This window comes from Brachycentrus maculatus, unplaced genomic scaffold (assembly GCF_059751285.1).
Source record: "Brachycentrus maculatus isolate JH-2025_06_01 unplaced genomic scaffold, ASM5975128v1 h1tg000104l, whole genome shotgun sequence".
Taxonomy (NCBI): Eukaryota; Metazoa; Arthropoda; class Insecta; order Trichoptera; family Brachycentridae; genus Brachycentrus; species Brachycentrus maculatus.
Genome location: NW_028280858.1, coordinates 799,809 through 814,552, shown reverse-complemented (window position 1 = coordinate 814,552; position 14,744 = coordinate 799,809). Strand labels below are relative to the sequence as shown.

At 33.5% G+C, this 14,744-nt stretch overlaps 1 protein-coding gene across 1 annotated transcript; it reads left to right on the top strand.

Annotated features, from left to right (window-relative positions):
* The first annotated feature begins 1,543 nt into the window (after positions 1 to 1,543).
* On the top strand, positions 1,544 to 12,534 carry LOC148310211 (gustatory receptor 5a for trehalose-like). The gene is made up of 11 exons (XM_088258874.1): positions 1,544 to 1,696; positions 2,366 to 2,534; positions 4,517 to 4,635; positions 6,194 to 6,400; positions 7,204 to 7,352; positions 8,143 to 8,265; positions 9,816 to 9,970; positions 10,448 to 10,495; positions 10,631 to 10,793; positions 12,049 to 12,138; positions 12,293 to 12,534. Exons 2-11 carry the CDS (start codon positions 2,491 to 2,493, stop codon positions 12,356 to 12,358), a joined length of 1,164 nt encoding a protein of 387 aa, XP_088115000.1. The 5' UTR covers positions 1,544 to 1,696; positions 2,366 to 2,490; the 3' UTR covers positions 12,359 to 12,534.
* Positions 12,535 to 14,744: the final 2,210 nt, after the last annotated feature.

Below are 14,744 nucleotides of genomic sequence, written 5' to 3'. Positions count from 1 at the left end.
CTACGCATCGCCGGGTATAAGTAATATTAATGAGATTTATAAAAAAGACACATTGACATTTTTACCATCCGAAAAAAAATTGAGGCGTATAACATATAGGCATTGCTATCGTCCTAAATTCACTTGTAGGTGTATAAACGTCGCCCGTCGAAAGAGGTACATGAATATTTAAACGACCAATTAAAAATTAACCCTGATAAAATTTGTGTTAGCATATTTTTATATCATACATTTAAAAACAACAAGAAAATCAATTTTTTAAATGTTTCGGACGATGAACATAATAGTTTTCATCCATCATTATCACCTGTGGTTTTAAACAGAAACATCGCTCAAATATTTACTCCATTTTGAAAATATCATTATCGTTTTCCTTTTATCAACATTTCATTCAAATACACATTAACGATTATAAATATATTGAAATAATTATATATTTTTATGTTTTTAGCCTTGGGATTCTTAAAATGGATTTATTTAAAATTAAACAAAGAATTGTATCAGCTCTTGATAATAAGAAAAACGATATTAGTGACATCAATTTCAATAAAAACAAACTCAAATCGAACAGGTTTGGATATTAAAAAAAGGCTTACTTTAGAAAATAATAAAATACAACTAAGTAGACTCAAAAAATCTGTGTTTGATTTAAAATTAATACATAAGTGGATTCTACTTAGTCCAAAAATGCAAAAAAAAACGTAGGTACCTACTACAAAAAAATGTCCCTTACTGTGTTTTAAGTTTGGACAGCCGTATTGTCCTTGGAGAGGGACTTACACGAAATTGATTTATTTTTCATCATACACATAATTACAAATTACATATCGCTCACTCCTTTCAAGAACGTCATAAATCAAAAATTGTCTATTTTCAGTTGTGCATGTTTTCGGAATGCCCAGAAAATGTACTATATCCCAGCAAAAGCGGCATATTTTAAACTTAATATTTACCCGCATTTTGAAGAAAAGGTATTGTTTAATTATTTTTTTAAACATACTAAGTATTTTTCAAATGGAGAAAAAACCTTTAGGATTTACCTAAAAAGATCTGTTGCACAGTAAAAAGAAAAATTCTTGAAAGGAGTGAGCGATATGACAATGATGTGCCCTCACTGAGTTTTCACGTGCCGAGGATATTTACATTATTTACATCTTCTTCTTCTTGGTGTAGGCCTTGTGGCCTGTTTTTAAGAGAAATTAGCCTCCTGCAAATTTGATTCCCAGCTATCGATCCATCTCTTTGGTGGTCTGCCCGGGAGTCGTCTATCATGGGGTTGGCCGTACAGTGTGATGTGGGCGAGTCTGGATAATTCCATTCTCCTCACATGCGCAAACCATTGTCTCCTACGTTGCCTTCCCCACCTAACGACATCTCCGATCTCGCGTTTCCCTGATCCTGGCGTTTCTCATTCTATCTCTTGCCTGATATGCTTCTTAGAGTCTGCATTTCTGACACTCTAAGCGCGTTTTTTGTGCCAACGTTTTTTATTTACTTACTGTACTTAATTAAGGATAAAATACAATCCAGCTTTTTGTTTTTGTTTATTTTTTTTTTTTTATTACTCATGTTTGCATAATCGTTTTTTTTTTTAGTAGTTTTATTTGACGACGAATCTTGTGTTTTCGCAGGTCAATAATTTTGGTACAGGAAAAAAACGAGGAAATAAATCGGAATGGAACTATTTTATGGGACGGTAAGTACGATACGTATTTTATTTTATTATTTTTATTTATTTATGTGGTTATTTAACTTATTATCTTATTTATTTTTATGCCCAGACTTCCATATTCTTCTTCATCTATGTTGAGATATCAAAAATGTAAAAAATAACTCCTATGTGGAGATAATCCAGATTTGCGAAGTATTTGCACACACTCAAAATGTTTTGTATAATGATTGATGTACATATCGTAGTCGTACAGGAGAAAGTGACCAACTACCAAAACGTTAAATGTTTAGGAAAGTCAGAGTCACTTTTGCTTGCCAAAAAAATAAACCTCAATGCAATTAGTCATTTTTAACAAGTCCATATACTCGTATTATACTTCAAAGTTCAAAATGCTTTGGGATTTTTTTCAGGGCAATATTAAGCTAGTAAGATATCAAAGAGTCAATATTCATGTTTTTGTAAAAAATACACTTGGCCTCTTTCTCCTGTATGACTACGATATACAAATGAAAGCTTTTATTGTTTTTTGTTGAAAAATAATAGGGAAATAATGTAAACACCTTCGTGGCGTGTCTGCAATGCTGTTATAAAATTGTAACATTCGATTCCCGACCCGATAACTCGATTTTATTGTTACGATGACGTGTCATGATAAAATGACATTTTAATTCAGCTAGATGTTACACTTTTCAGAAGTTTGTCTTACAACGCAAGGAGTTCTCATCGATTTGTGCACTCCAGACAGTCATGGAAAAAATGAGGATTCTTTTCATAGAGCAATCGGACCGATTTTGGCTCTTGGCCAGTGTTTCGGGATCATGCCTGTTATTGGGGTCATGGGAGACGACGCGTCGTTTTTGAGGTCAGAAAAAAAAATTATTTTGTTCAAATTCACATGAAATTTCTGTTTTAAGTATTGGGGAAACTTGAGTACCAAAGTTTTTCGTTTTCTTTACTCAGAAATTTCTTCTATAATATTATATCGTGCTTAATGGAAATCCAAGGGGGTTCAAAAAGTAGTATTATCATCAGTATTAATTTTACGATAAATTCTTACTTAAGGAATAAAAATTAGTTTTATTTTGAATTATTATTAAGGCCCAATATACGATGAATTGTAACATAATTTTCTTCAAACTCAGGTAACATTTAACATAATTGATTTTTTCGCTTGAAACACCGTTTTTATACTGAAATAATAAGTTTTTCTTCGAAATAAATTTTGGAAATATAAGAGTTCTTAAAAAGTAAGGCGTTTAAAAAATACATAATTAAATTTATATAAATACATAAAAAAAAAAAATTACCATATATGTATATTTAAAAAAAATGGACACGAAGAGACGTGTGGCTCCTCGCGCAGCCGATCGCTTACTGAATTCTATATTTGCAAGTATGGCCTTAACTCTCAAAAATCAATGCATTATGGGTGTTCAATAATAGACATATGGGCAGAATGGTGAACGTTACACAAGTGTACAAAGTGATTTATCAAACCAACCAGTGCTAGGTCCGTAATCCTGAACATTCCCATTAATTTAAAGTATTACAAAATATACTTGGATGTAAAAAATATGTACCAAAATAAATATTTCAATGGGTTCCGGTCTAAAGGGTTTAACCTTCAAAATTACTTCTGCAGCAAAAAATGCCTATTTAATTTCAAATTATATTTCAGATTTCCAGATCATTAACTTTAATCTTTTAAATTACATAAGGACGCAATTTAAATGCAATAATTGTGTCGCCCACTTTCAAAATGCGCCAGATCCATGTAAGTCAATTTTACAAAAAATGCTAAATTCTCCGGGTAACATTTGTGTTTCAAAGATTTGTCTATCTTTAGATAAAATCTTATGAAATAGAGAGTTTTCCCAATTTTCACAATTTAAAAAAAAAAACACGAGACACAAGCCGATAGTGACATCATCTTAATTTTTGACCTATCCCCGCTCTCTGTTTGACCGATATGGGTCAGAAGGCAAGTTTCATAAATACAGCGGAATTTGAAATACAACGCTGTTTTTAAGTATTTTTATCAGGGTTTTCAAGCATATAAATATTTTAAACAATAAAACCCACAATTGGCATTCCAATAGAGTATTTATTTTAAAATCTTATAAAATTGGTTCTGGCGGATTTTGAAAGTAAGCGAAACAATTATCCGTTATTGAAATTCGTTTCTCACGCCGCGCGCCGTAATTTGCCATAATAATCTATCTCTTTTAGATCGGAAGCAGAGATATGCACTTGTGTCACTCGCATGATATTGTGTATAAATTATTATTTCTATCAAGAATTTCATTCATAGATGAAGATGTTTTGAAGAATATAAAAGTCTGTATTTTTTACGGGGCTTGCGACTTGTCATTATCTGGTTTGAGCAATCACTTTATACACTCTGTAATATTCACCACCTCCGCCTCCGTAGCGTAATAGTAAGCGTGTTAAGCTACCGTGCTGGAGGTCCCGGGTTCGATTTCCAGGGAGGGTGAAAATAAACATTAGTGATTTTATACTGTAATATTTATTTCATATTACCCTGGACTAGTCCCTGAAGTGCATGAGTGATCACCTTGCCTTCATATAAATAACGATCAAGACATCACTGTGTCAATACAATGCAGTGCCCTATGCACCATTGGGTACGATAAGGGTTAAAAGAAGAAGAAGAAATAATATTCACTAAATTATTTTACTAAATTTACCTAATTTAGGGATGTTGTTTTTATGCTTTCATCGTGAATAATAAAAATTTGGGCTCTCAAGAATTCGTGTAAATGATCAACTTAGAAGTTCTTAAATACTTAAATTTATATTTTTTATGTTTGAATTATATTGCAGATTCAAATGGAAAAGTTGGAGAATGGGGTACTGCGCAGTGTTTATGACTGGTGGAGCCTTTTTATCAATTCTCTCCTTCGTTTTCATGATACGCGTGGGATTCAGTGTCGATAACGCAGGTAATATAAAAATAATAAACACAAAAAATCTTAAACCCCACTCACACGTATTAATGTTTATAATAAATTCAGTGAAAAAAACAGTGGCTTTATTTTACAATATAACAATCCTAGGAGAGGGAGATTATAGATTGGAAGATATACAAATGTTACAATTTGCGACGCTAAAAACAAATAAATAAAGGGACGCCTTTTTACTAGAAATGACTATATCACTAGCTTGTCAGGTTAAAAATTATACAGCGATCAACTTGTCTAGCACAGTGTACCGCAAACATTTTCCTATTCAAGGTACACCTGTCAAATGAAGAATTTTGGAGGTACACTAAAGAAAAAAACGATGTTTATTTAATTTATTTATTATTAAAATTAATAAATTCTGAAAACATATGTAACATATGATGTTTGATGCGATTGTGAGGCTATTTAACTGAGCACAGGTGATAAAATTTGAGCAATCGTTGATAAGGCTGCTTTCACCTCTACGTTGATCGTCCGCAGGCGTTTTCTTTTTTATTTTATTTTTTTATTAGGCCCAGTCAGAGTCGAAATCCCAATTCGCACTTTTTTTTTTTTTGGAATCTGAGCCCACCATCCACCCGCAGCAGTTATAGAGTCCTGAGGGACTCTCTGTCAGCTGCACATAGAGGAAAATCTTCAAAATATTTCTGAAGAAATAAATATTGCTCTATTCAATTAATGAGGGGGAGGAGGAGGATGTACGGACAGAGGCCGACACTTCGTCCCCACCCCTCGGGATCCCCTCATTACCTCTTTTACTTTTAATAAAATAAAAACAATAAGAAAACAACAAAAAATAAAAATAACAAAATAATAAAATAATAACCAATTCGCACTCTCTTCGTGCAACAAACCGCCTCGCTCGTATAGCTTTCAGCTATTTGTAGGTGTGTTATTTTCACAAAACTAGACGTTTTTTTCCGCGGCACACTAACTAATCACCACGGTACACCAGTGTGCCGCGGCACACACTATGCGAAATCGTGGGTAGAATTGGTGAATGTTACACGTGTATAAAATAATCACTTAACCAAGCCGATGACGATCGTAATCCCTGTAAATGCCTAGACTTCCATATTCTTCTTCATCTATGTTGAGATGTCAAAAATGTAATTATTTGTGTTGCTGAATTATTTTCATTGTAAGAATCGCTTTGTATGCAAAAGCCTCCGTCAATTGTTATTTTTCCACTCAGCTGTATTCCATACTTTTCCTGAAAAAGTTAAGCTGAGCTGCTGAGTGGTTTTCCTGAACTTATGTTGCATTCTTTTACTTCTTAAAGTGAGTGTTCTTCAAGTATTTCAATATCCGTATTCAGAAATCCTGTTGAAATTTAACCGGGTTAGGAAAACTATCATGGGTAGAATTGGTGAATGTTACACGTGTGTAAAATGATCACTTAAACCAGCCTGTGACGGTTGTAAACCCCGTAAATGTCCAGACTTTCATATTCTTCTTCATTTTATGTCCACTATTTATTGTATATGCTTAAAAAAGGCACGACACGTCATTATTTTACATGTGTAATTTTTTTCAGGAATGCTAGTTTTCTACGGCAGCAGTTTCCTTGTCCAGGTTTTGTTCCTGCGTCTCTCCCTGCGGTGGGCAGAACTAGGGCGGGAGATAGCCAGGGTCGAAGGAATATCCGCCCAGACTCCGCGCCCTATCAAATTACATAACGATGAGTATTCTCTAAGAACGAGACTTAGGCTTCTTTCTTTTGTCATACTGTTCTCCGCATTAGGTTAGTTTAGTAAAAAGTAATGAATTTCATCTATATTAATAAATGTTTAATTGTATTCAACAGAAATAACTACTAACTAACCATCACGCTGCTTCGCTATAGGGGTAGGCAGAGAGAACAGAACGCCACACCACCCTGTCTCTGCAAACTTTATTCGCCTCTTACACATTCATGAATCTCTTCACACATACCCGCCGATTAATTCGACTCCTGACCTGACCACTTTCAAGCATTTGACATACGTGATTATGCCAAGTTTTTCTACGTCTTCCTCTGCTCCTTTTTCCTACTACATTTGCTTCGTAAATGTGTTTTACCATCCTTTCCTCATTCGTTCCACGTGTCCAAACCATCTTAACACACCTTTCTTAATTTTATCGATAATGTTTATCTCAGTTTTGCATTCCGTCATTATTTCACCATTCGAACATCCATTATACATCGTTTTGCCGCACATTCGTCTGAGAGATCGCATTTCGACTGCATTCAGTCTTTCATAATTTTTTTGTCAACTCTATGCTTCACTTTCATACATTAGGGTTGGGAATTTTGAATTATTTTTTTATTTTTAATTTTTTGTTTTTGATTTTTTTGGTATAAGTAGAAAATTCATTCCATTAGGTTCAGTGGTTCAGTCGTAATCGCCGAAACAAGTAACAAAGTAGACAGCATCTTTAAAAATATCCCAATGGATAGTTGATAATAACCCAATTGAGTTTTGTGTATTGACCATTATAAAAACAAAACATTTACAATTTTTTAAAACTAAAACACGTATTATTGCTCGAAATGATCTGTTTTAGTGGAGCACACGACATGCATACTGTCTGGGATCGCGAATGCCTACGGTTGTGACAAGATACACCCAGTTTTGGTTGGACATTATATTTCAGCTTTCCCCCAAGTATTCCTTTGGACCGATTACGCTCACTGGAAGGCCTTCATCCTTCAGGTATAAATTTAAATGATACATCTACCTTTATGCAACAAAAGTTCAGTAAAATTTGATTAATAAAGACATCTCAATATGGATCAAGAAGAATATGGAATTTTTTATCTACGTTTTACATAGTAAATACCACTATTTCTAAGTAAAACTTGAATAAAAAAGGATAGATTTTACCAAAATGTGACAGCCGAATCAATTAATGTACAGAATATGGAAGTCTGGGTATTTACAGGGCTTATGACCTATCATAGTTAAGTGATCACTCTACACACCTGTATTATTTACCATTCTACCCATAAAGTACCTTATGTAAAACAACGGTCACATTATAAGCTGGATAAAGTTTGCGAATCATGTTTTCAGGCGTCTGCTAGCATGGATCTTTGCATAAATCCAAATTAAAGGGTCTCTGCTAAATAAATGCTATCCCAAACCAACCATCGATGCTGCCGTGAACCCAGACATAAAGCGATATGAGATTTATGATATATGTATGAGTTTAAGTAGTGTCCATCGTGGGTCCCAAATTTAGGTAGTGTCCATCATGGGTTTGTTACAGGTGAATGTTACACGTGTGTAAAGTGATCACTTGACCAGCCTATGATATAGGTCATAAGCCCTGTAAATAAACAGACTTTCATATTCTTCTTCATCTATGTTGAGATGTGAACATGTTAAAAATAACTTGTAAGTGGAGAAACCCAGATTTGTGAATTTGATCCCACCCAAAAAAATCTGAATAAAAACTATCTCCAAATTACCTTTTAAGATTAGTGAAACTTGTGTTTTGCAGATTATGAACTTGTCAGCAACCTTCATTTGGAATTTCATGGATGTGTTTGTTATGCTAATCGGATTCGGGTTGGCAAATAGTTTTGAGAATCTCAATAAGATCTTGGACTCATCTTTAGGAAAGGTATGAACTATCATTTTGCAGATTTTCGAAAACTATGCAGTTTGAATTGACAAGAATTCGAGCATTTATTAAGTTTTCCCATGTATAACAAGAGTCCGCCTCCATAGTGTAATGGTCAGCACGCTCAGGTACCGTTCTAGAGGGCCCGGGTTCGATTCCCAGGGGGAAACAAATAAATATAGGTGATTTTTTCACTCTTATATTTATTCAACACTACCCTGGACTGGTACCTGAAGCGGAGGGCTGATCACCTTTCCTTCATGTGTTAACGAACAAGATAACACTCCGTTTATATGATGCAGTGCCCTATGCACCATTGGGGTGCGGATAAGGGTTTGAAAAAAAACATGTATTACAAGAAAATAATCTTTGAATTGGGTAAATTACAAATATATATTGGTTTTGTATATTTCGTACAGGAATATAAGCAGTACCTTATTTTAACAGAAAAAATAATGGCAGGAGCGAAAGTGACGGATAGGTAGGAATTATGGAAAAATCTTACAAACATTTCATGAAGGTCTGTGCTAAATAAAATGCTTATTCAACTTAACCATAGATGTGTCGAGAACTCGCACGGGAAAGAAGGCCCTATAAATACCTAGACTTCTTCTGTGGAAATATTAACATAGTGAAAAACGTGTCCCTTTCCAAGCACAAGAGCTTAGTCTCTTTATTGGAGAGAACAGCGTAATTAATTTTAAGATTGTAAAGTAGAGATGAGTAGAAATTTAATTTAATTTAAAAAAAAACTTGCAACCATATTAAATATATTTTCAAAAATTAAATAAAAAAGTGCGTATTTAACTATAAAAATAAAATAAAGCGTTTTCTTAGTTATCTTTCAGCGATAAAATATACAATTTTACGGCTTTGAGATTTGAATGAACGTAGCTGTTTATTGCAAGTTTCTTCATTTCTATAAATACATAGATTTCTTACATTGAAAGTTGTCACATCGCATTCCGCGGTCTGATACAAAAGCATCTTGCCTACTGACAGACCTCTTGCAAAGCATTTTTTTGTTTGTTTTGAAATAATTTGCGATAATTATAGGAAATGTGAAACAAAATTGTATTCCGATTTCATTGTGAATTTATATTTAAAAGCTTTCAATGTCATAGTTACTAGTTTTCTTACAGTCTGCATTAAAAACTTTGTGCTCGCCCCTGCATATATCCATGATCGTCAGAAGGGCTGAGAAGTAAATCAGATACTACACACTATCGAGGAAGGCAATTATTTTGAAACTCAACTTTTTTTAAATTACCTAATGTCAAAGTGACTCTGAAATCTAGCTACGGCTTATGCAACACCGTTTATCATGTCCCTACTCAGGCTTCAACTTTATAAGTTTCATAGCCTATGCCTACTCGGGAGTGGATTTGCTCTTTATGTTTAAAGTTACTATAATCAAATGTAATTCATGAGTGAAATTCTAGGCAAAAACCCTCGCTATCTAGGAACTCAACACCAACGTTTGAACATATCGATGTCAGATAAAACATTAATTGTTAGCAATGAAAAATAATAATGATAATGATTTTTAGGATTTCTCTGAGCACTTTTGGCGCGCTGCACGCAACGAGTATGCGCACTTATGTCAACTCGTAAAGAAGATAGACGAGGCGATCAACCAGATCATCCTCTTGTCTTTCACCCAGAATCTTTACATCATCTGCAGACAACTATTTCATATGCTGAAGTACGTCACCAATGTTAACAGAAATTATTAATCTTTCATACTTAAGGTCCAATATACGATTTATTGCAACTTAGTTTTCTGTCCGCTAGCAAAATTAGGAATTATAATTCATGATTTTAGACTTATTGGAGTATTAAGACTTTGATTAACACGGTGTTTAGGGAAGATTTCTTATGGGTAGGTAACTTCTTACGCAAGCTACAGAGGGCTACACTGGCTATATTGTATAGTAAATCATCTATACGATGCAGTGCTCTATGCACCATTAGGTGTGGATAAGGTTTAGAAATAACCTAAAATGTACTATACTTGTTAATCAGATATAATAGGAAATAATCACACATTTGATCAAAATAAAACACTCAATATGCCCACAACATTAGATTATTAGAAATGTATTAGAAATTAATTACACATTACAAATTAAGTTGACAAAAAGTCATGATTTATTTTTATATTGAAATATTATCTTTTCAGAGCCAGGAATGAAGTCGATCCGAATTCGTGTTGGTTGACCGAAGAGGGGTAAGTTAAAGGTTTAATCAAGAGCGATTAAAACGTCAAACTAGTCAGTTAACGTCTCCAATACAGTTTTATGACATTATCAGATTGACTGAATCCTTAATAGACGACCTTCTTCATTGATTGTATTTATTCCAGATTGCTGGCTGGTTTGATGGGAAGCATATACTTCGTATTCTCGTTCAGTTTCCTTGTGGTGCGCTTTTTGGCGGTGGCCATGTTTGTTTCCCGCCTGAATTGTGCCTCCCGGCAGCCCCTTGCCGCCCTTTTCTACGTTGCGCCGAGATTTTACAACATTGAGGTTAAAAAAATATATTGTTTTATTTTATTTCTTCTTCTCCGTCTTATTCTTCATTACTGAGGGTTGTGCCCCTTGTGGAAGAAATGCCTCTTCTCCAGTTATCCCTTGACTGTGCTGCACGTAGCGCTCCAACCACCGAGGTGCCTGCTGCTGCCTTAACTTAATTGATCCATCGTGTGGGGGATATTCCTCTCCTTCTCTTTCCCTCCAGGCTACCGATCACAACAGTTGTTCCAGGCTATCCTCACTGCCACGCGCAACGTGTCCAAAGAAATGGAGAATCCGTAACATTGGCCAGAGACAAGCCATCCAAGTGTAGTTCCTGGCGAATGAACTCGTTGGTACGTCGTTGTAACGTTACTTTATTTATTGAATATCAATAAAGAAATATGACAAGTATACTGGATGTAGACCCAATTAAAAATATTCATATTTAAAGGTGGACAAGAAATCTTTTAAAGTAAAGTTATTAATATTTTTATTTATTTATTAAATGATTCGGCAGTCAGTTTGGTAATATCTATCTTTATTTAATATATGTTTTACTTGGTGAATACTACTGTTTATTTAAATCGATTGTGACATGTGTTGCGATGCATTCCGCATCATTTGCATCAAACATTGTATACGTCATACGGTGTTTGAAAATAATGCGCAATGCATCGAAACACGTGTCATAATAGATTTTAAGAATAGTGGTATTTATCACGTTAAAATTAAATTTAAAAGAAATACATTTTAGTTCTTAGTACGTAAATATTGTGGATGTACAGGCAAAAAACGTTAACTCGAAAATAAGCAATTTTGACTTAATGATGCAGTATTATAAAGTTTTCAAAACTGGCAAAATACACATAGTATTTTGAAATATTATATATGTGTATGTGGTTTAAAACTAAATTCAACTTTAAGTTTAATAGCGAGTATTTTAATTAAGGCTCAAAGCTTTAAATATCAGGGATTATTCAAACAGGGATTTTAAAGTTAACATTTTTTGCCAGTATACCCACGGTAATTAATGTTTTAATAGTTATTATAACATAAATGTGGAATTGTTTAATTGGCTGTATTTTTATTAATGTAACTGTTTTTGATAATGTTTTTTACTGTTAATGTAACTATTTTTTATTATATACTTTTTAAAATGTAAAGCTGTACAATTCCCGAACAAATAAAATAAAATATTTAAAGCATTTCTTTTGAAATCAACGTTAAAATTGATAGTTTTTAAATTAGATTGACTTTTTGAAACCAGGTCCAAAGATTCATCGATAATGTGACAACAGAAACAGTCGCTCTCACCGGCCTGAATTGCTTCTATATAACCAGAAATCTGATACTAACAGTGAGTTTTTAACTTTTTTTTTTAAATGAGTAATTAATTAATCTCCGAATCTCCCAGCTGCTCTATTCTGATTAAATGTAATGGCCATTTTGGAAAAACCCAGACTGCATTTAGATTAACAAGTTACATAACTGACTTTTTGTTTCAATTACAGATAGCTGGAACTGTCGTGACGTATGAATTGGTGATGGTGCAGTTTTATATACCACACACGTGTTAACAACAACATCTTGTGTGAATCCTTTAGCATATCTGGGAATATATACAGCGACACATTCTACGAATATGATCTGATCTGCTGAATTACCACATTACAGGAGAGTGATATAGACGTCTTAGTACCTTTTTTAATACGAAAAATATTATATACAAATAGCTGGTATTAGAAACATGGCACAGTACCTTCAATAAATAATACAGCAGCTATTATGCGTTCTTATTTTTTTTCGAAATGATAATATGAATTTATTGAAATAAAAACGCTAAAATCCGCCATCGTCAACACAAACGAATTTAAACAAGAACATTTCAAATAAAAAAAAAATCTACTCAGCTTAATTAAAAAAAAATCCTTTAGATTAAAACAGAAGAATAATTTTGAACGATATCTTAAGAGACTTTAAGAGAGGATACTGCAACAAACAATATTAAAAGCTCACCTATTTCCGTTTTTTTAATGTTTTTTTTTGTATTTTTTGAAGATTTCTTTTCGCTGTCGTAAAGGTGAACGAAGCGTTTCCAAAATATCATTTGAAGTAGGTACTTAGTTCTCAAAAATTAACCTAAACAAAATAATAATAATTGCTAAATCCATATGTGAAAATATGTAGGTACTTGGTTTTAAATAAAAATTGCTTAATTAATATTAATATCATGGCTTATGTATCACCACTAAGTATTATTTAAACAAAACAAAAAATCGTTACAACATACATATATGTTTGATTCAAGAAAGTACCAAGTAAGACAGGCGCCGTGGAGTAGTTGGGTAGACGCTCGACTGCGAAACTGGCGTCGTTGGTTTGATTCCCACCAATTGCAAAATTACAAGCCTCTTAAAGTAGGGGCTATGCGGGTCATTCATTTATAAAGACTAATAAAAGTATTTTATAATTGCCTTATAATTTAAGCACATGGTATCCGCACATCACATTTTACGCACATTACATATGGTATCCAGATGTGAAATTATTCGTGTAGGCTCTAGTCTCTAAATAAAATGCTAATATTGATTAAAGAAATACCGACATTCATTACATTTCACATGTACTGAAAACATTGCTTTTACAGATTTACACAAATTTAGAATACACTGAACTCCCCATGTACTCGGTGGGTATGATCCACGTGATGCCGTGTAAAAAAGAATATTAAAATTATGTCAAATAAATAATAAAATAAAAATATGGTGGACAAGCTTACGTGTACATAATACTATCAAAAATAAAATTCATTCTTGTTTATTGCGTAATTATATGGAAACAGAACTGGCAAAGGAAGGATGAAAGCAGAGTGAACGCTGTTGAAATGTGCTCCCTCAGAAGAATGTATGGAAAAATCATTGTATGAAAGAATTAAAAACGAAGTTATAAGGAAAAAAGGTTAGGCTGAACAAGGAATAATTGAAAGGATTAGTAAGAGTTCTTTAAGGTGGTATGGACATGTGGAGCGAATGGACAGCGAGGAATGATTAAGAAAGTATAAGTGGCGAATGTGAGCTTGAGAATAGAACGTGAACGGCCGAAAAAGACTTGGCGCGATCAGACCAATCAAAACATAAAATCCGGTGGTATCAAAAGTCTACGTACAGATGTAAAGATGATGTCGGGATGTGAAGGAAGCTCGGGATGTGATGTCGGGAGTATATGTCAGGACAGAAGAGTGTGGCGTTCCATCCTCTCTGCCTACCCCTGGAGGGAAACGGCGTGATCGAAGTAGTAGTAGTAGTAGGTACATGATAAAGATCAAAGGTAACAAAATTATTTTCTATCACGACGAGTATAAGACAATACAGACGAACCAATTTCCGCATACTTCTCTGCGCATAGTAGGTACTGAGTAATAAGTTTATGCGAGGGATGTAGGATATTCCAAATTATTGTTACGCATTTTAATTTTTTTAATTTTTAATATGGTAACAAAAGTTTTTTTTATTTTTTTAAAAATTCATTCTTAACATATCGTTCACTCCTTTCAACAACGTCATATATCAAAAATCGTAAATTTTCAGTTATGCGTGTTTTTGGAATGCCCAGAAAATGTACTATATCCCAGCAAAAGCGGCATATTTTTAATTTAATATTTACCCGCTACAGGGCAGAAAGTGTTGTTTTTGCATTTTGAAGAAAAGGTATTGTTTAATTATTTTTTTAAATATACTAAATATTTTTCAAATGGATAAAAACCCTTCAAGTTTTAGTCAAAAAGATCTGTTGCACAGTATCAAGTTTTTTTGATATATGACGTTGTTAAAAGGAGTGAGCGATATCTACTTTTGAAATCTTAAGATTAGTAACGCAGTTCTCTCTAATAAAGAGACTAAGCTCTTGTGCTTGAAGAAGGACTTAGATTTATTTTTTATTTTTTACTATGCATTTTTAAATGAA